We start from the raw sequence: 22,480 nt of genomic DNA on the forward strand, positions 1-22,480 counted from the left end.
AGGACCCAGTCTTAATCCATGACACCAACTTTGCATGTTGCCATGTCTTAAAATACAGCCCAAACACATAAAGGGAATGGGGATATTCATTGCAACAACAGATAGCAAGACATAAGTATTTATTTTTCTTAAAGCTGAACTCTATAAAGCAGTAAAAAGGAAGCTTGTAAGTAAACACATTGTATTTGATGCTTGAATCAAAAGTAGGACATACCAGTTCAGAAGAACAAGTAGGGAGAAGCAGTAGATTTAGGGAAGCAAAATTACAATCAGGAAGCAAGAGTGTGAGTTTTAGAAGAGAGTTGTGATGATTTTTAAAATCGTGTGTGTGTTATTGAAAGAGCAGGGTATTTATAATTGAAAACAGGTGTAGCAAATAAGGCAAGGATCATAGTTTAGTAATAATTAAGGAACTATGTACCAATTAAAATCAATCAGCCGATAGACTCCCTTTAATTAAGGAGTCCAAATTCAAACGGTAATGGGCAGAAGTTATTTAAGGAAGGGAAACCAAGTAAATATCTCGTGCAAGGTAGGCAAATAAGGGTAAATACATAGAAGACATTTAAGGTAAAAGTCTAGTGGTACTTGGTTTGTAAAACAAGGAAAAAGAATCAGTAAAATAACCAGTAAAGAATCCCATTGAAAGCTTTGCTCGAGTTAGAAAAGAGGTAAAGGAAAGTTTTAATTTAGGAAAAATCAGTAACAATCAAATAAGCAACATTAAAGGGATTCAAAATCAATTAACAGTTGGCAAAACATTTGAAAGAGAAGTTCTCGTATAAAACACATAGGCATGTCAAGCAAGAGGGTTTCAAAATCACAAACGCAGAAAAAGGTTCAAATTCAATTCATAAACTCGAAGTGAGTCTGAGAGTTCAAGGTTTCAAAATAGAACCCTTGTCCAAACATAAAACCAAATTAGCCAAAGGAACCCCCCAAATCTTAGGGTTTTTAAATTTGAATTTGACACAGAGATGAAGAGGCAAACCATTGAGATAGGCTCAGAGACTTTTTCAGAGTCTCATGAGAAGCATACAAGCACAATAGCAAAGAACATAGGAACCAGTACAGGAAACAAGTTTCAAGAAAGCTTGAAAATTAAACGAGTTCAGGTAGTGTAAACTTAAAGAAACAGTCGATAAAACACATCTAAGAAGAATCCAAGCAAAGTCCGGTAAAGGCAACCAAATGACTAAATCTCAGTAGGAAAACACAGTAGAGAAACACATGAGATACGCATGTGAGAGCATACCAGAAAAACTTCATAATACAGCAAATATAAGAACACACGAAAAGGCATGCGAATCAGAAAAGAGCAAATAAGAACATAGTTGGGGTTGATTCTCACCAAGAAAAGGAGAAGAAGAAGAGTCAGAAACATTTTAAGAACTTTCCAGAAACCCTAATCGAAAAGAAGTGCTTTTTGAAAGAAAATCGGAGAAAACGTTTAAGCAACTTAAGCGACAGAGAAAACATGTAACAGATCTAAAATAATCGGAGAGAACCTCGATATTTAGGGTTCCAGATGAACCCTAGAGATGAGAAAGGCTTCGAAAATACTCGATCTAAGCCGGATAATGTCATAAACAGGCTCAAAAGACCAAGAGCCACTGGAGCAAGGCTGGAGATGGCCGGAGCTTCGAATCAGTGAAGGCCTGAGTGAAGACCTTCGAGGTCTGGCCTCGATCCTTCGAACAACAGGCATGCAGAAGCCATAGGAGGTGGGTATAGGCTGTCCATGGCCTGANAATTAATCTAAAATATATAAAATTAAAACCTAAATGCAAATGTAATATATATTTTTGTATTTTTTGTGAATTATATAAATTCAAAAAAAAGGCACACAAAAATGCAAACAAACACGAAAATTATGCAATTAATTCCTAAAATCAAATAATTAAAAGAAAAATCCTAATTTTAAGAATCCTGTAGGAGTAATTCACGCAAGGCAAAAATCACGTGCTCACACCAGTTGCTATTCCCTTGTTGGTTTTGATTCCCCCAATTGCCTTGGGATCTCCATTGTTGTTGTTGGTTAGGACCATTGCCCCTTTGTCCTTGATAATTGTTCACATACTGCACTTCTTCACTTTGATCATCATACCCTTCATCTTGGTTGAAAGTTGAAACCACCATTACCTTGCTCATATTGATCCGGGCTACCTTGACCTTGTTGACCTCTTTGTCGTCTCTTGTTGACCAACATGTTGACACCTTCCATAGCATTTACTTGACGTGGTGCTTGAACTTGTTGCAATTGAGCCTTTACCAGTTGGTTCATTGTTGTAGTTAACTCTGCTATTGCTTGACCATGGTCGTGGAGCTCTTTGTGCATGTGAATGACTGTGGGATCACCCTGTGGCACATTAGTTCGACTCTGCCAAGTGGAGGAGGTGTCTACTATCTCATCCAAAATCTCACACGCGTCAGCATAAGGTGTGTTCATAAAATTTCCCCTGCTAACTAGTTCACCACACACTGATTGGTCGTGTTAATGCCACGGTAGAAAGTCTGCTGCATCATTGCTTCGGTCATGTCATTGCGGATATTCTTTCACCATTGTCCGATACCTTTCCCAGATTTCATGAAGTGGTTCATTAGGTTCTTGTTTAAAGGCCAAAATCTCATCTCTCAAGGTCGCCATATATCCCAGCGAGAAAAACTTTGCTATAAACTTGTCCGCCAACTCATCCCAAGTATGGATGGAATGGTTGGGAAGTCTTTCGAGCTAGTCCAAAGCTTTCCCTCGAAGTGAGAAAGGGAACAATCTCAATCTTAGAGCATCCTCTAACACATTCGTCTGCTTGCTTCCCCAACAGGTATCCACGAAACCTTGAAGATGTTTATATGCATTCTGATGGGGAGCGCCTGTGAAGTACCCTAGCTGATCCAATAAAGTCAACATCACATTTGTTATTTGAAAATTGCATAGCCCTCATTTGGAAGCACCCGAGGAGCGACTCTTGGAGGAGGCGGGGGAGGGTCTGGAATGTTATCATTGGCCTGACGGCCTCTTCTTTGACCTTGAGGTACTAGAGGTACCTCATCTTCTCCATTATCATCAACCTCTTCCCCTGGTGGAACATTTCCAAGAGGATCATTGTTTGCCATTTTGTACCTGAATTGATGACTCACACACGTTAGTAAAATAGAAGAAAAGAAAAACAAGACACAAAACTAGTTAGATAGCCAAAACCATTTAGCTCCCCGACAACGATGCCAAAAAGTTGATCGGAGCTAACCCTACACCACTATAGGGTGGCAAGAGCAGTCGATGTAGCTTTTACCCGATAAGTCGGGATTGAATCCACAGAGAGCTAAGAAAGGTTTGGAATTGGATTCCTATCTAACCTAGCAATGTGCAGTGTTCTTGATTGCACTTCCAAACATTCTTGTTTGTTTGTTACTTCTAATTTAATACTAATGATGCACGAAATTAAGCTAAGTAGATATTTTTGTAGGGTTTTCTAAATTGGTAAAGAGGCACTAGGGAAGTGACTTACTCCTAGTTGAGTATCTAACGGGATCTAAAACTTAGGCCCAATTGTTATAGTTGGGATCGTGATATAGCCAATGCACGAAATTACTCACTCTATACCTCTCAGTAGTTTGAGCGACTTTGCCCTAATTGGCTTTCTCAAGTCCAATTGGGTGTTCAAATTTGTGCAAGCAAAGTTGGCTTAAGTCGGGTATTACTATCTCTAGGTTTAACCCTTTAATTGGGGCTATCAATCTCTTGAATGAGATAGAATGCATCCCAATTCCTTGTTGGCCTGAATTTCCTAAACTTGGACTCTCTTTCTCAAGAAGAGCCTAAGTCAAAAAGGCACAAATTAGTGTTTGCAACCACCAATTCAACATTAAAAGCACAAAACAGGCCAAATATCATTCACCCATAAACATCTAAGCCCTAAAATAAGATACCCATTAAATACCCACACTAGGGTCGAGCCACAACCCTAGCTAATGGGTTTAGCTACTCATAATTGAAGAAGAAATCATAGATTGAGATGAAGAATAACCCATAAAATGTAATTACAAGATAAGATTCTAAGATTAATTACTAAACAAACTACAAAATTACTCAAAATAGGTAAAATACGGCATTCACGTGCTCAGCTACAGATAAGATAACCTAAAAATCTGAAAAAGTAGTACTTATACACAACTAAATTTTCCGGACAAAAATGCCCCTGACGGAGGTACCGCTGACAGCGGAAAATGGACCGCTGCAGCGGTGAGGTTACTGTGGCCGCATAAAATCAACCGCGGACCGCGGTCTTCAACTTTAGCTCAATCTTCAGGCCCTCCGAACCTCCTCTCCGCGGACCGCGGTCGCGGTGGTGGCACCGCTGCCGCATTAAAGCACCGCGGTCAGCGGTGACTTGATAAGCCTCAAATATCATCTCTCTGAATCTTGACACCACGAATCGCGGAAAAAGGACCGCTGTCGCGGTAGGTCCTTCGCGTCCTCAGTTAATTTTCCGCTGCAGCGGTAAGTTGACTCAGCTTTTACTTGTGCAGGTTTCACTCCTTTTTGAGCTGGTTTTGACTTCTTTGTCCCTTTTTGACCAAACACTGCAAGCAAGCACAATAAGTTATCTTTTGGGAATACTTGTACACACTTTTAATGCAAAAACTCAAGCAAAAAGGAGCATAAAATAGACTAGAATCCCTAGTTATCAAGAAGTTGCACCCGATGAAGAGGTCACCCCTAACCGTAGTTAGGACTTAGTTCTTTTTCTTTTTTGTAAGACCTCTGTCGGTCTCTTGTACATATCCTTCTTCACAATGTATAAAGGAAATTTTTTTTGAATGCCTTATCAACTTTTATTTTCAAATACGTTTTGTGCCTTGTAAAACTTTAGCACAATCTTATGCTTTGAACGGTGCATTCGAGATTTTGGTTTTGGGTGGCTTCCTCGAAGTCACCACATACGAGTTCGAATAAGGTTCGAACTTGAGGCATAGACCATTTAGGGTTTGTGTTGGATAATAACGAGTCCCCGAGCCATAGTCAAGTGAGTTTTTATTTGGGCTCGAAATAGTCGAACCCTTAGGTTCGAATGGAGCGAGAACAAGATCTCGAACTCCAAGTGTATTAGCCCTTAGGATCTTTAGATTGGGCCGATATGGCCTCTGAAAGATGGCTATTATTCCCCTCTTTCGGCTTAAAATACTTAGAAAAAAAATTCTTTATGCCTTAGCATGTACTTTTTATCCATTGGGTTTTTTTAGGGTTCGATGTCGATTGAAACCCCTCTGATTTTGTGTTTTAGCACGTTTGTATTAAGATAATTTGATACATCATAAGGTTTTTCGAGGGCTGATTTTATCGAAGCCCTTTTGAGTATTTACTGAGGGTAGCCTTTTTTAACCGGTTTTTCAAAGAATTCGAAGGCCTACTTTTATTACGGGATTCGGACGTCTCCGAGCCACATTAATTTGGCCGTGGCCATTGGGTATGCCTCTTGGGCTAGTCCCCGAGAATGATGGCCTTGGCCTATAGATTGAAGGGGGCCTCTTTGAGGTCTTATGAATTTGAGTTTAGATAACTCGAATATGTCGATCGTCGACGACAGTCCCTGAGTGCTCGTTGCGCTTGGCTCTTGAGCCATTTCTCACAAAATCATAAGTATAGAGCTCGTATAGTAAAAAAAAATTCTTTGAGACACAAGATGTTTGATATAAAAAGAATGCTTCTTTGGATAATTTATGCGTGCGTACATGTTTTTCTATCGGGGCTCGACTAATCTATATGGACACGGTTCATTCGACCGTTTGGCCCATTACAAAGTTTCCCTATCGAGACCTTTTGACATGAAGTACTTTCCTCGAAAATATAACATCCGAGGGTGATGCCCCCCAATATTCGAGGTTGATTGTAAAGAAGCCTTTGATACTGTTGAATTTTCCTCAAAATCTCTAACGTTTCCTGCAAATGAGCCAAATGGTCCTCTGCGCGCAGGGACTTAACTAGCATGTCATCGATATAAACTTCCATTGACTTACCTATTTGTCCTTCGAATATTTTATTTACTAGGCGTTGGTAAGTAGCTCCTGCATTTTTTAGCCCGAAGGGCATTACATTATAATAATATGTTCCATACTTGGTGATAAATGAAGTCTTTTCCTGGTCTTCCGGGTTCATTTGAATTTGATTGTACCCGGAATAGGCATCGAGAAAGGTAAGGATCTCGTGGGCAGCCGTGGCGTGGATCATGCGATCGATGTTAGGCAGTGGAAAAGAATCTTTGGGGCATGCCTTATTTAAATCTTTATAATCTACACACATTCTAAGTTTGTTCCCTTTTTTAGGGACTACGACTACATTGGCTAACCATTCGAGATATTTTACCTCCCGAATGGACCCTATTTTGAGAAGTTTAGTTACCTCGTCCTTTATGAATGCGTGCTTTACCTCGGACTGGGGTATCCTCTTTTGCTTCACCGTTTTGATCCTAGGGTCAAGGCTTAGCCGATGCATCGTTATCTCCGGTGGGATCCCTGTTATGTCTAAATGGGACCAAGCAAAACAATCTATGTTATCAATAAGAAATTTAATAAGCTTTTTCCTGAGTTCGGGGGTTAATCCCTTTCCCAGGTATACCTTTCGCTTGGGCAGGTACTCGATCAATATAACCTGTTCCAGCTCTTCGACCGTTGATTTGGTAGCGTCAGTATCTTCGGGAACAATAAAAGTTCGAGGGGTTAGAAAATCCTCTTCTTCTTCTTCTGTCTCCTGCTTTCCCGATTCGGTCGAGACTGGTGGCTGTGATTGCTATTTGGCTTCCAGCTTACCGTTGATGCTCGACCTTTTCGAGGTTGATAATGTTGATATCGGCGTTACCTCATCAACCGCAAACATTTCCTTTGCAGCATGCTGCTCCCCGTATACTATTTTTACACCGTCCGACATCGGGAATTTTATCATTTGGTGGAGAGTCGAAGGGAATGTCCTCATATTATGGATCCAAGGCCTTTCGAGTAGGGCATTGTACCTCATGTCGCCCTCGATCACGTGGAACTTGGTGTCTTGAATGCTTCCAGCCATATTCACCGGTAAAATAATCTCACCTTTAGTTGTTTCACTGGCCATATTGAAGCCGTTTAAGACCCGAGCTGTGGGCACGATTTGATCTTGTAGGCCGAGCTGCTCCACGACCCTCGATCGGATGATATTCGCCGAGCTACCAGGATCCACTAAAACACGCTTAACTTGAACTTTATTTAATAAGATAGAAAGTACCAGAGCGTCATTGTGTGGCTGAGAAATGCCTTCTGCTTCTTCGTCGTTGAATGATAAGGAGCCATCGGGCACATAATCTCGGGTTCATTTTTCCCTAGTGATTGATACCTTAGTGCGTTTGAATATGGGTCCCTGTGGAATGTCGACCCCACCGAAGATCATGTGAATGACGTGTTGGGGTTCCTCCTGTTCATTTTTCCTATTGGCGTCCCTTTCTCTGAAATGATTCTTGGTCCGATCGTTGAGGAACTCTCGAAGATGGCCATAATTGAATAGACGGGACACCTCTTGCAATCTTCGGTCCTGTGACTATGCGTGCCATGATACTTGCACATCAAATTTGGGTTTCTTTGAGAAGGATCGGTCTGTATGGGTCTGGGCCACCTAGTATTTGATCCTTCCGATTGCCGATACAGTGCCCGGTACATCGATGCTAAAGTTATATTCCGATAACCGAGGTGCCTTTGTAGGATCGGCATGCTTATCAAAACCACTTTTGCTCATAAGTCCCCGAGATTTCTGTCCTCGATCTCTTCTTCGATCATTCAGGGCGGAATTGCGTCATGAACCATTGTTCCTTCGATTTGCGCTATATGGTTGATATCGTTCCCTGTTAGACCTTGGCTCCCTATCGACGTCCCTCTGGGTTTTAACTGCCGACCTGTTTGGATGTACTGAATCGGAAGGGGCTCCTAATTGGTCGTCCTCGACCCTGATCTTCGATTGATATCGATTGTGCACATCTGCCCAAGTTACAGCTGGATACTCGATCAAATTTTGTCTCAACTGACGTGATACTATCGAACTCCGCTTGTTCAACCCTTCGGTGAAAGCTTGAACGGCCCAATCATCTGTGACCGGTGGCAACTCCATGTGTTCCATTTGAAATCGGGATACGAACTCCCTCGGCATTTCGTTATCCCTTTGTCTTACCTTGAAAAGGTCCGATTTTCTTGTTGCGATTGTTATGGCCCCGACGTGTGCCTTTACGAAAGAATCTGCTAACATGGCAAATGAGTCGATGGAATTTGGTGGCAGGTTGTGATACCAAATCATTGCTCCTTTTGATAAAGTTTCCAAATTTTTCAACAAAACGGACTCAATCTCATCATCTTCTAAGTCATTTCCCTTTATTCCGCACGTGTACAAAGTGATGTGTTCATTAGGATCGGTGGTCCCGTTGTACTTAGGTATGTACGGAACTTCTTAGGAATGAGCTTCGGAGCCGCACTTTGAGGAAAAGGCTTCTGCACGAACTTTTTCGAATCCAAACCCTTTAGGACCGGGGGTGCCCCCGGTATCTAATCAACTCGGGAGTTGTATGTTTCCATTTTTTTATCATTAGCTTCGATTTTCTTCTCTCCTGACTCAATTCTTTTGGTGAGCTCCTCGAGCATTTTCATTATTGCATCAGTCCCCGATTCGTTGCCATTCGACCTTTCTGGCACTGGCTCAGTACGGCGAGTGATTTCTGGCTCGACCACATTTGGAGTCCTATGTTGATTTTGCAACCGAGCAATAGCGGCCTGCTGAGCTTGTAGCATCTCGAATATCACCTGGAGACTAACTCCTACGTCTCCTCTACCCTGTGTACCTTGACCACCAGATCGACCTTCCCTACGTACACTCCCTACGGGGTCCGCGCCTAGGTCCTCATTCAGAGCAACGTGCAAACTGACATCGATTGGATCGGCAGCCATGCTCCCCCGAGATTAGCCGGTGGCACCCCGGCTCCTGGAGCAATTACATTGTCGTTTTTCCCGTGAAACCCGAGACCATCATCACCATGTGAGTGCGTTTTGTGAGTTTGACATGTTTTAACCTGAGAGCAAAAATACTTGACAAGAACAAGTGTGAAATAATGTGTGTTATCAGAATCAGCACCGAACAATCACTATTATCCTTAGCCTCACGGTGTGCGCCAAACTGTTTACCCTCAAATTCGGATAATAATTAAACTTATATTGTGATTTTAATATACGAGATTTAGTCCAATACCAATCGATAAGCAAGAAAATAAATGACTAAATTAGAGAATAAAGTTAATCAAACCAGTGTGATGGCCAGGTCTCAACCTCGACTTGGGATAGCCTCGAGGTGGGACGGCAAGAGTAGTAAAAAATAAAGCAACTCTGATGAACAGTAAGTGAAATAGCAGGAAGGTAATGAATGTATATATTCTTATGAGTGAACAATGATGCCCCTTACAAATGAATGAGATCTCTCTTTATATAATAGAGGAGTCCTAAATAAGGTACACTTCTAATTATAGTAGAAAATCATATTAACATCTAATTAACCGTTGTAGATCGATCTGTTCCGAGATTCACGCCACAATTCTCAACCAATCGCGGATATCTCGCCTTTTCCGTTATCAAGTCATGCCGGTGTCACTTGAAGTCTGCCTCTTTCCGTCCGCAATCGAGGTTGACCTCGACCCGGACTCGACGTCCTAACTCTTTCCCGTGACGTTCCTATCTTGACCAAGGAATGAAATCGGGTAGCCCCGATTTCCACCGTATACACATATATAACAAGACTGCATAGAAATCCATTTATTTATGGTGTAATTTGTAAGTATAGTTCTAAAATTTAGACATACATTTTTCTAATTATTTTTTCTTTTAAGTTTGTACAGTTTTTTTGTTGGTGGTGAAATCTATTTTTCCCAGCCATGATTTGCGACAAGCTTGGCCAGAAAATATATATATTTTTTGATAGTTCGGCATTCAAAACCGAAAGAAGAACAAATAAATGAGAGATATAAGAAGAAAAAAATATTATTTGTTCACAAGTGACCATGTGTTAAATTAATTTTTGTAACAATAGATAATGTGGAAACTTAATTTTACATTTTATTTTTCTCATACTAATCGTAAAATAGGGACTATAGAAACTTCACATAATGTAGGCGTGCAAGTTGCAAATTGAATCAGGTTTGAGAGAGCTTTTATGTGCTCCTATTAAACATTCTTTTATTATGCATTATATATTTTTTAAATAGTTTAATTTCAAAAATATATATAATAATTAAAGGTATTTTTTAATCCGTAAGATTTATAAAAAAAAAAAATCTTAAAATTAATAGAAATAGACCCGATTATATGAAACTTTATAGGGATTTTTTCCTTCCTATACCATATATGAAAGTTTATTATCAAAAATGTGCATATTTTGTAAATTACCCGCCCAGTCCACATTTTACCTACAAAATTTGTACCATTTGAAAAGCAGGCATTAATGGATCAGAATATTCCTTAAAAACGCGCTAAAATTAAGGAGAGATTCTTGGTGATAATTGATTCTACATTAAATTCAATCTTTAAAAAGGGAAAGGAGATTTCATATATGCGATTTTTTCTCCAGAACTATAATTCAAATTCTGAAGGAAAAAAAAAACGAACAGATATTGAACTACTAACAGCTACAAAAACTACGAAAATATTCAACTACTAACAACTTCTAAGATTTACCAATTAAATGGACATAAAGTGGAGAGTTCAAAGGCAGATCATTGACAATAACTTAAAGAAGGGAGAAAAAAATAAAAATGAGAAGAAAAAAATAACAGCAATAGATCTTTTTAGTTTTATGATATTATCTACAAATTTACTACATATATCTACAATTTGACTATAATTTCTTTATTTGGTACAGGAAAAAAATATTTTAATATACAATGTCTCCAGATTGTAGATAAATTGTAGGCAAATTGTAGTTTACTTATAGTTTGTAGTTAATTTGTAGATAAATTGTAGATAAAATGTAGATATATTGTAGATACTATATTTTTAATATTGTAAATTTTTTTTCTTTGTGTTTGTTCTGAAAATGTAGGTGAGGGCTTCAACAGATCATATACATACTGTGTTGGATGGTGTGAAGCGGTACATTGTGTGTCTAGAAAACAAGAAATGTAGCTGTGGCCAATTCCAACTTGAAGAATTTCCATGTGTAAATTGTTTCCAGATTGTAGTTATAATGTAGGTTAAATGTAGTTAATTTGTAGTTTTTGTAAAATTTTGCAGACAATTTGCAGATTAATTGTGGATGTCACATTTCTACAATTTGCTCTTCATCTACAAAATTTCTACAAAAAACTACAAATATTTACCTAGTTTTTTGGGTGATTATATTTTTTTCAAAGTTGAAGTGTTTGACCAAGGTTTTAGAAGAAAAAAAAATTATTTTTGAGGAGAAGCAGAAGCAATTTTGGAACAGAAAAAATAGCTTTCCGAAAAATAATTAGAAATAGTTTTTAAAAGCCTGCCCAAATACTAATTGATGGTCAAAATGCTTTTCAAATTAATTAATTAAAAAATAATTATTTTTCACCTAAAGTACTTTTAATAAAAATACTTTAAAAAAAACTAATTTCTATCGACATGAGAAAGTAATTAAAAATCAATAACAAAATAAGCCAAATGAAAGTGCAAAACAGAAAAGAAGAAGAAAATAGATCAACGAAATCTGAGTCTTTGACTTTCTTCAATCCCGTTTCATTCTCTCCTCTGTTTGTCATCTCAAAGATTCAACTCAACTTCTTCCCTAAAACAAAGAACGTGGAGGGGTACGGGGACGAGGGGTTAGGAGAGAGAAAGTGAGGATTAGTACTTAGTACTGTCAAATAACGGAAGTGTTTAATTTAAGGAGTATAAAATATCATATTAATTATAACCTTAATTAGATATGGTATATAAATGGTAATTTGATATGCTAAATGTAATTAAGTGAAACCTTAAACATGTAGGGTAAAAAGGTTTCATAAGTGGGATAGGAATGTAAAAATTCCAACTTTATAAATTGGTCAGGCTTGGATCCCGCCCAGGAAAAAAATAACAGACCCACCGAGACTATTCTCTAACTTCTTTTCAATTTTTGCCTTCGATCTAAGGAACTGAAAGTTGAATAACAAACCCTTTTGCGTCTCCATTTCCCCTTTCTTCTTCTTCTTCTTCTTCTTCTTCTTCCTCTCAATCTCCTCCTAATTTCTCTCTCTATTTTCCGGCGAAGTGTGCAAATGGAGAGGGTTTTGGTGAGAAGAGAGAAGCTTCGAGCCTGGATATTCCTCTTCCTGTCGGTTGCTTATTGTGGCAGGATGACGGCCTCAGCGGCTAGATCTGAGAAGGAGATTAGGGAAAGGTTTTACGGTAATTTAGTTAATTCTTCCGCTCCCGACTCTAACGACGGCACTATTGCCAAAATGTTTGATCGCGTTCTCGAGAAAGAATTTTCTGAGAACGATCAACCTGAAGGTAAGGTTTCTCCATTTTTCTCTTTATTTTTTTTACCTTTTTTTCTTTTCTTCAGAATTAGTTTTTTTTTTATTTTTAAAAATCACTGGTTTCAAGTTGATTTATTTTCGTGTGGTATTGAAAATAGAATACAAATTGATGCTGTTTTTCAGTATGTTCATGACAAATTTACTTTCAGTAATTAGAATTTTCTATAGCTTAAGTGGCTAAAGAAGGTACATTTAAAAATATTCTTAATGGTACCATTTTTGTGCCTGGTTGATGGAGGTTATGGTAATTGATAGCATATAATGATATATTATACACCTTTTGATGATGCATTAATGTCTTATGCTCGATTATTGATAAACAACCTCTGCAAAATGGTGAACTAAAGGAAAATGAATTGCAGTTTGTGTGATGAAATATTTGATTAATCATGTTGCTTTTGTCACTTGATTAGGTTCGGATGGGAGCAGCTTTAACAGTACAGTGGCTGATGAGAAAGTAAGCTAAGCAACTAATACTTGTCACTGATTTGCTTTTTGATCATGTTAATTGTTATCTCTGATCTTAAGATCAGTGGAAGATTATTTGTTGAAGCTTAGGCAATACAAGAAATGCTTATTTAGCGGTTAGAGCAATATCCGTATTTTATTTGCCCAAAGTGTGTCAAATTTGAAGACATGCATATCCATTCAAACTTCAACGTCCTATGTTTTAAAGTTTATCTCCTAATCAGACTGCCAACAGGCCCAACATTATGACATACTTTGTCGCAATGTGACACTAGTACAATTTACTTTTGGTTCCGGCCGGTGGTTCTTTGCTCTTTTTATGAAAAGTTTACCTTTCTTTCTAATAGGGAGTGTTGGAGACTGTGGCCAAAATTACCCATGAGAAGATCAAGAAGAATGAGACACAACAGACAAAGTAAGCAAAGAAGTTTTAACTAAATAAATTACATGGCTCCTGGCTTTGGATGAACTCTGCTGAAGTTATTCAATTATTTGTCCTTTTTGCAGTGATACTAGATCATTCAAATTACAAGATGTTTTTTCCCTTGAAAATGAAGGTTCTGATGATGTAACTACATTGATTGACAAAAAGGTAAAAAATCTATGCTTGAATTGGTATAGGAAACATTGGTCAATATCTGTAATGTATGCTTAACTAGCTCTTTTTATACTGTTTTGCTTGATGGCAGGACAATGTGTTTGTCATGTCAAATAAGAAATCAAAATATCCAGTGCTTCAAGTTGATGTGAGGTTGATGTTAATCCTTTTCTTCTGGCAATATCGTTGATGAAACATAGATATTTGGGGATTTTCATCTTTATTTAGTTTTCACAGCTAGTGACATTTAGTTTTTGCTAAAATGTGTTTCTGCAGACTTATCTCAGACTTGGTGGTGGTTATAGTCTCTGCTGCCATTGGTGGAATCATCTTTTCTTGTTTAGGACAACCGGTTTGTCCTTGGTCGATTATGATCTTCTGTGCTTATAAATCTAAATATCAATTAAACCCTAGTACTAAACATGTTTAATCATGATTTCCTGTGTTAGGTTATTGTTGGTTATCTTCTTGCTGGCTCATTAATTGGACCAGGGGGTTTGAAGTTCATCAGTGAAATGGTACAGGTAATTAATCCACACGGCTTATGAGGAGCAATCATATCTGCTTGTTTGTCATGACCATAGATGTAGCAACAATGCAATTTTGTAATTTGGTACTCTTGTCCATATGGACACTAAAAATATTAACGGACAAAAAGATAGAGTACATGAGTGTGAAGCGGAAAAACAGAACGAATTTTGTTTCCTTCAGTTTCTTTATTTGATGAAGAGAGATGCTTTCTTTTTGTTTGTGCGTTTTCTTTGGGATGCTTAGAGGTTTGTTGTTAAAGCCAATTCTCATTTCTTGTCGTATGTGATACCATTGTTGGCTGCCAGTTAGTATGCAATCCTGGCTGCTTGAGTGCTTAACACTTCAATTAACAAGCAAATGCTCTTTGTAACTGGCTCATGCATGGTTGATCACTTTATATTCTTGAGTGACGTTCATTCATCTACTCCTACATTCCCAAGGTTGATATCATTCAAATATAGAACAGAGATTTCCATATCAGTTTTAGTATACTGAACTTCTCTTTTTAGGTTTGTAAATTGTAGACATGCGTCTTCATTTTTGTCTCCATCTGCTGTTACAAGCAAGCTAGTGTCCCTGCTATTTCAGGAAACCTTTGTATTTCTCCAGATGGTACTAGTTTCCTTGTTGTTCTAAGATTTTGACTGCTTCATAATTTGCTCGTTGTTTAGCAAACATTTCAGATTTTCATATTCCAGACTTGCACAGATACCCAGATCCTCCAAATGAGAGAAAGAGACCAATGAACTTGATTCAAATGAAAAGACATGAATGTTTTCAAAATCATGTTTGGGTTTGGAAAATCATTTTGGTGGAAGAGTTTTCTGATTGAGTGTTTGACTTCCTATCTAGATTTTCTGAGAGACTAAGAATCACATATGATATCCTAGCATTTACGAGTTAGGGTGTCTAGTAATCTATATTACACAGGTGCATATTTAGGTATCTTAAACTTCAGATTTGACTTGAAGTAGTTTTTCCAAATCTTAGTGAGTATCGAGCAATTCATCTTGTTAGTTAAAAATAGCCGTACAACTTGGAGAAATTATCCTTGTATTCATCTAGTTTACATGATACTATTCTAATAAGCTTATGCAACAAGATTTCTGCAAACATTGAATCATGTTCGTTCTGTCGATCGTGAGTAGTTGTTCCTGATGAAGTGCATTATTTCACGTACTGCAAAAATAGCAGAACCTGAGGTGCAAAAAATGGAAAGGTTTTCAGATATTCTTTTTGATTTTTGGAGTTCGTGGGAAGTAGGATAAATAGATGTCCAAAGGGTTGTCTAGAATGGAGTTATTGCATGCTTTCATAGTTGGTGTAAATTATTGGTCTTTCTATTAGTATTTCTTATGCATACAAGACTGAATTTTTGTTACCTGGTTATGTTATATTGGATAAAAGGTTGTCTGGTTGATTGTGTTGGTGTCTGTCATTCATATCTCTAACAGAAGAGCATCTAAGATTGGTCTGAAATGGAACATTATATGTCTACATCTGGCTAAGCACGTTTCAAGCAAAATGCTGCAGTGCTTTTGACTTCAAAAGACTAATGTATTTGGCATGGATTGTGAGATGTGTATTCTTTTGTTGTTATGTCCTTTTCTTTACAAGTCTCTGAAGTTACTAACATATTCTTGACTGAGAACTCATTGAATTATGATGTAATTGTGTGGGCTATCCTAAGCTCATCTGTTTCAATGTTGATTGTATTGCAGGTTGAGACCGTTGCTCAGTTTGGAGTTGTCTTCCTTCTATTCGCTTTAGGTCTGGAGTTTTCCTTGACAAAGGTGCTTTATATCATTCTATGTGATGCTTTTTCCATACAACTGTTAGAACTAATTTGAGAAAATATCTCGGTATTTCAGCATATATCTTTCCTTACTTGGGGCAGTCTCCTAACATACTATCATGCAGCTAAAAGTTGTCGGTCCTGTTGCTGTTCTAGGAGGGCTGCTTCAAATTGTTATCCTTATGTTTCTGTGTGGCGCAACTGCAATGGTATGGCTCTGGAACTGAATTTTGCTTCTTCAATTACTGATGCTTAATTATGCATTCTGTATTGGTCTGCAGTTATGTGGTGCAAACTTGTCAGAGGGAGTGTTTGTTGGTTGCTTCCTGTCAATGTCATCAACAGCAGTGGTATAATATAAAACCATGATTCTTATCAGTTTATCCTTGTCCTGAAATAAGGTAAGTCTCATTAATGATGTACTTTAACCATCTTAAATAAACAGGTGGTGAAATTTCTAGTTGAGAAAAACAGCAACAATGCTCTTCATGGTCAAGTGACGATTGGAACACTGATTTTTCAGGTAAAATCTGTGTATTACCAGACATCGAAACATGTTTATTGGTCATTTCATTTATTCATATCTACATATTACAAGAAGGTTGGTCCTTTTTTATTTATTTATCCCCAGGACTGCGCTGTTGGTTTATTGTTTGCTTTGCTTCCTGTTCTTGGAGGTAACAGTGGGCTTTTGCATGGAATAATCTCTATGGGAAAACTGTAAGCACTTATGGGAGTGCTTCTTTCTACGTTTTTTGTTTGAGTTGGCAGCAATTTGAGGCTTAGGGCAAAGACTAAATGTACTGTTTGCTCTGTCTAGGCTGCTCATCTTGTCCATGTACCTCAGTGTTGCATCAATTGTAACTTGGTCATTTGTTCCCCGTTTTCTGAAGTTAATGATACGGTTATCCTCTCAAGTGAGTACCTCTCACAATCATATTTTCATTTATTCTTTGCTCCGCATTCTTTCTCCCTATCCAATAATAGTTGGTCCCTTTAACTTGCATGGAGAGCAATGGAGAAAGTTTGAGTGGTTTATTACAACTGACTGTAAATATATGTTTCTTAAAGTGCGTCTGTCCTGAAAAACTTGATCAACTTTGACTAGTGATGAGATTAAGAAAAGAATGTTCAAATAGATTATTTTATCTTGTAGAGAAAGGTTTAACTAATAGTTTGAAGTATGAAAGCTACAATAGCTGGACGGAAAGATGTCACACCGTGTCTAAAGTACAGATCTGTATTAGTTTCAATTACAGTGGAATGGTAAACTTGTAGTTAAGCAAATAGGTCAAATATTTGGGACTAACCAAATTGACGGCGGGTCAAGTTTTTTCTGGGATAAAGGGAGTAGTTCTATATGTAAGGTAACTTGTCACAGGCCTTGTGAAGACAAAAGCTATAGTGTAATACAACTTTGTAGGATTTTCTATTACTTATAATGTTTGAAGATGTAAATTGGATCTGATGGGTAGGCGGAAAAAGAGTTTGTATCAAGTAAACTGTAAAAGTGCATCGATAAGGGGAAGTTTCAGCAGAGTAAATCATTATAAGCTCCATTTGCTTTTATCATTACCAACTTGATCATCATCAGCCAACCGAATTAGTACAGAAGGCCATTTATCTAACATTAGGGCTGCTGATTTTAGCAGTTTATATTATTCTTTAGCTGCTCCTTTAACTGTCAGACGTTTTCGGTTAACTGTAATGAGATCGGGCAGAATGAAATTCTTTCTTTAGGTTGTATTTTCTTCATTGAACGTCAGAGTGGAAGACCACTGTTCTGATCTTGATTTACCAACTTAACTGATGTCAGAATCCACCTAATTTAACTGAATAATGCAATGATGATTTTCCTAATCTAAGGAACAAAAAAGATGAGCTTTTGGCAGAATGGAATTAAACCTGAATCATGATTCCCTTGGAATCGACCATTACAATCGGGGACTGGAATGAAATCGACCATTCGGTAGTATCAAACCGGCCATAATTGTTCGAAACTACAGCTTGTCAGTTGATGCCAGGATATGATGACTCTTGGAATGAAATCTTGGAATCATGACTCTTTTCTTAGGTGACTCTGTAGTATCAAACCGGCCATAATTGTTTGAAACTACAGCTTTTGTCAGTTGATGCCAGGATATGATGCTGACAATAAATAATTTATATGAATCAGCTCTACTGCATGTGTTTTTATACACTTCTGAGCTTCATGCTTTATGCCATTTTTCCTTTTCACGTTGTTTGCTTTCTGAATTCCTTGTCATTTTCAGACCAATGAATTGTATCAGCTTGCGGTGGTGGCATTCTGCTTATTATCTGCTTGGGTTAGTTGGAACGCTGTCCTAATATTCTTTACCAAAAATGGGGATATATATATATATATATATATATATTTTGTAAATGCATTCTGAAGAATTAGTGACTAGCTAGTAAGCAGTGCCAGAGAATACTGAAGATATTTCTTTTGATTCTTCAGTGCAGTGATAAGCTGGGACTCAGTCTTGAGCTGGGTTCATTCGTAGCCGGGGTTATGATATCCACAACAGACTTTGCACAACATACCTTGGACCAGGTATTGATTTATGATAGGATGTTTCTTTGCTCATGCTTTCATTAAGACATAAAATAGAATGTAGACCATAGGGGTGTGCATTCGAATCGGTTTATCGATAAATCGAATCGATTATTTGTTATCGGTTTATCGATTTATCGATTTCGATTTCGATTTCGAAATTTTCCTTATCGAGTTATCGATTTCGATTTCGATTTTGTCCTCTTCGGTTATCGGTTTATCGATAAACCGATAAGAAATACAAAAAAAAAAAAAATTAATTTTTTTTTAATATTTTTTTTTTTTACCCTTATTCTATAATACCCTTTCCTTTACCCTAAGTCCCTAACCCTATTATTTCATCTACCACATTTAAGGAATGATCATATTTAAAGCTCAAGGGAATGAAGTTCAAATTAATGGAAAATAGAATTAGCCGTGATGATGTATTTTTTTTTTATACCGTTGGAGTGTTGGTGGCATACATTTGATCCCTTACTTTAGTTTCATTGCATGTGCTTGTTGACACAATTTTTATGTTATAAACGGTGTTCGTCTTATTTTAGCTTCTTTTGGTCCATATTAGTTAGGCGTGTTTATAGCGATATACTTTCCGTGGAATCCTGCAAATTTTCTTATTGGTGTAATCGATAACCGAATCGATAAGCCCCAAAAATCGATAAATCGAAATCGAAAAAATCGAAACCTTATTGAAACGATAACGATAAGCATATGTACAAATTGATAATCGATAAGTAATTATCGATAAGGGTCAAAATCGAATCGATAAATCGAATGCACACCCCTACTAGACCATGAACAAATCTATGAGGCATCCTTACTTCAAAGTTCATTTTTCTATTTCAACTCACCAATCTTATGTATGTAGATGTTGCTACGAGTTTTCTCATTTTTTCTGAACATTCTGGCATCTTACAACATCTTTTAACACAATGATTTCTGATTTGGTCATCTTCTTCTATTTATATTTTTTCCACTGATTTTAGAAAATTTCTAATCTCTAAAGGATATACTTCCCTTCTCTTTCATCATTCTATCCTTCTTCCGTCTTGTTTTTCCAGTAATGTCTTGAGTAGGTCCCTCATTACTTAGTAAGAAAGTTTACAATTCATCAGTAGCTGTATTTCTTTTTCATTGTTGGATATATGGAAAAAGAAAACATCAGAAATAGCTTTTTACTTACCATTTTTGCTGTACAATAATGACAGATTGCATACTTGGAAGCAGCTTAATTTTCCCAACTATGCTTTGCGATTGTTAAGTGTCTTAATATTACTTGTAGGTGGAACCAATTCGTAATCTCTTTGCAGCTCTCTTTCTCGCTAGTATCGGAATGCTGATACATGTACAGTTCCTATGGACACATGTGGATATCTTGCTAGCATCAGTTATCTTGGTTATAGTTTTTAAGACTACTGTAGCCACCATGATTACAAAGGTTTTTGGATATAACATTAGGACATCAGTTATTGTAAGTCATCCATCTAAACACTTGTTAGACAAAAATTATATTGCCTTATCTTTTATGAGTTTGAATGACTTTACAGGTTGGGCTTTTGCTTGCACAAATTGGAGAATTTGCATTTGTGCTCTTGAGTCGTGCCTCAAACCTGCATATTGTTCAGGTGATCTCATCCTACTGATCTTTTTTTCTCTTGTTATGTTTCTTATAGTTTTGGACCTTCCTCTTCATAATACCTTTTAGGAGGCAAAAAGTTTTTTGCATTCAAAGCGCAACACTGATCTCCCCATGCTCTTCCACTTAATGTCTTAGGTTTATAGAAAATAAAGGAATTGCACTTGCTTTTGTGGAGATAGATTATGAGCTCCAGTGTTTATGTTGTTTTAAAGTAGGTTAGATGGCACAATTTGAATTTATATACAGATACAAGGTTAAAGGTCACCAAGTGGTTCTCTAATTTCGTTTTCAATCACAATTCTGCATGAAGTGTGTTTTACATGTACGTATAATGTAATTTAAATTTGCCCTAGTTGAATTATAAGGTTTTAATATGTCAGTCATTGTGTTTTGTAAACAGTAGATATATACAACTCTCCAGTCGGCAGTTTAGTTTCTTGATCAACCTATAATTTTAAAAAAAAAGGAGACACTTGTCTTTTTTTTTTCCTGAGCTAATTTTCCAGGCTGTCTAGATGTTATTAGTGTAACTGTTCCACGTAATGCCACAATTAACATTTTTCCCATTGAAGATTAGCTTTCAAGAAAATTTAGAAGACCTCCTACTTATTTTTACAAAAAAAGAAAGAAAAAAGGCCCTAAAGAAACTCTGTTTGTTTTTCATTAAGAAACAAGTCTCTTGAATTCATTTTTATCTTGCAGGCTCCTTGACCTTGATTAGGTTGCTTTAACTGATACTTTGTGCCATATTATCTAATTTCACCAAGTACTTCATTTATTCCACTCAAATTTCACTTTATCACTTCTATTGAATTCAGCTAAGTTTCTTTTACATATACAGGGAAAGATGTATCTTCTTCTGCTCGGAACAACTGCTCTAAGTCTTGTGAGCTTCTAAATCTTCAAATTGCTTGAGGATATACTTCCGATGCTATTTGTTTCTTATTTGATGTTTATGATTGATAATTTTGTGCAGGTTACAACTCCAGTCTTGTTCAAGTTGATACCTGCTATCATGCACCTGGGAGTTCTTATGCACTGGTTTCCTGTGGAAAATATCGCGCCGGATGAGGTAGTTTTTCTTACTTGGATCATGGACTAATTGACACAAACTTTATTGCATGGTGGCCGAAAATGCTGTTTTATTTTCCAGGTTGATGCTAATTGTAGATGAGATGAATTTTCTTTTGCAGGAGAAAGTTTCAATGATCGAAGCACACAATAGAGTATTGTAACATTTGCTGTTATCATATCCAGTAGTATCAAAAGGAATGGCTAGATGGCAGAGAATTGTAAAATACCCAGTTTTGGCGGGCAGTAAATTCGATGTGCATTACTCAGCCTGAACTCATCAAGGATGCAGAAGTTATATAAAGTCAAATTTGTTTTGTACATAAATATTCTTCTGCATTCGGATGCTGTACATATTCCCACTTTTTTGTCTCACAAAATTGTAGCTTGATCTGAAAAAACGAGATATACCTTGACATTTGCAGGGAATGCCAAAGAAATTATCTGCCGTCCAGTTTTCTATCCTTTGGACTCGGAAAATTTGGATTGCTTCAATTTAGGAGCATTTTCCAATTCCTTGCAATATAACTTATTACTCGAGTCTCGTATATGCTTAAGAAATAGAGGGATTAGTATTTCCTCCTCCAAATAAGCCAAATCAAAAGGACAAAGAAAGACACTACGGAATAAAATAAAGGATCAAATCTAGGGTGACGCTTCTATCTAATCTTAGAAAACCTACGTGATATAACCTACTAAAGAACGACCCTTAGAACTGCCGATAGGGGCCAAGAATGCTTTTCGAGACACCATATCTTGTCTTTATGCCATTTCCAGTTGAAAAAGAGAAAAAGCATATACGTCCCACGCAGATAAACTAGTTGAGAAATATTCAGATACGACTAAATAATAAGTGAAAAAACAAGCACCGTTGGTTCTCTAAAATCTTTTCTCAAAGCCCTATTTAATTTAGTAATACGAGTTGTTGGTACTACTCTAGCAACAGTAATGGATTTTCATAGGGCCGAAGCCTATGTGCTTGTTTTCGTCACGTAGTTTCCCACTTCTTAAAAACTTGAGGTATTCAGTTTTGGGACTTAAGCTTCCCATGGCATGGCCCATGGGTGTAGAAATGGTCCGAGCACTCTTTGTTGTTCTCATTATATCGCATTTCAAGTTCGCAATAGAACGCAAGAACTGTTAACGCAAACTCGTAATATTACAATTTCAATGTCGTTTGAGTTGAAGAAGCACAAATAGCCGAGCAAGGATCTAATCTTTTCTTTTGTTGTTGGCGGTTTATTAGGAGAATATATAAGGACCATGT

At 37.3% G+C, this 22,480-nt stretch overlaps 1 protein-coding gene across 2 annotated transcripts; it reads left to right on the forward strand.

Moving 5' to 3' along the window:
* Positions 1-12,091: 12,091 nt before the first annotated feature.
* LOC109242922 (K(+) efflux antiporter 5) lies at positions 12,092-21,675 on the forward strand. Of its 2 annotated transcripts, XM_019409801.1 has the most exons (20): positions 12,092-12,507; positions 12,950-12,993; positions 13,352-13,419; positions 13,512-13,596; positions 13,694-13,755; positions 13,879-13,954; positions 14,052-14,126; positions 15,855-15,926; positions 16,054-16,137; positions 16,210-16,278; positions 16,374-16,451; positions 16,560-16,648; positions 16,749-16,845; positions 18,202-18,255; positions 18,408-18,503; positions 19,786-19,974; positions 20,051-20,128; positions 20,984-21,028; positions 21,119-21,214; positions 21,336-21,675. In XM_019409801.1, exons 1-20 carry the CDS (start codon positions 12,273-12,275, stop codon positions 21,375-21,377), a joined length of 1,734 nt encoding a protein of 577 aa, XP_019265346.1. In that variant the 5' UTR covers positions 12,092-12,272; the 3' UTR covers positions 21,378-21,675. The 2 variants fall into 2 exon arrangements, with proteins under 2 accessions (XP_019265346.1, XP_019265345.1); XM_019409800.1 differs by having other exon boundaries at positions 19,786-20,128.
* The last annotated feature ends 805 nt before the right edge of the window (positions 21,676-22,480 follow it).

The sequence above is a fragment of the Nicotiana attenuata genome, unplaced genomic scaffold (genome assembly GCF_001879085.1).
Source record: "Nicotiana attenuata strain UT unplaced genomic scaffold, NIATTr2, whole genome shotgun sequence".
Lineage (NCBI taxonomy): Eukaryota > Viridiplantae > Streptophyta > Magnoliopsida > Solanales > Solanaceae > Nicotiana > Nicotiana attenuata.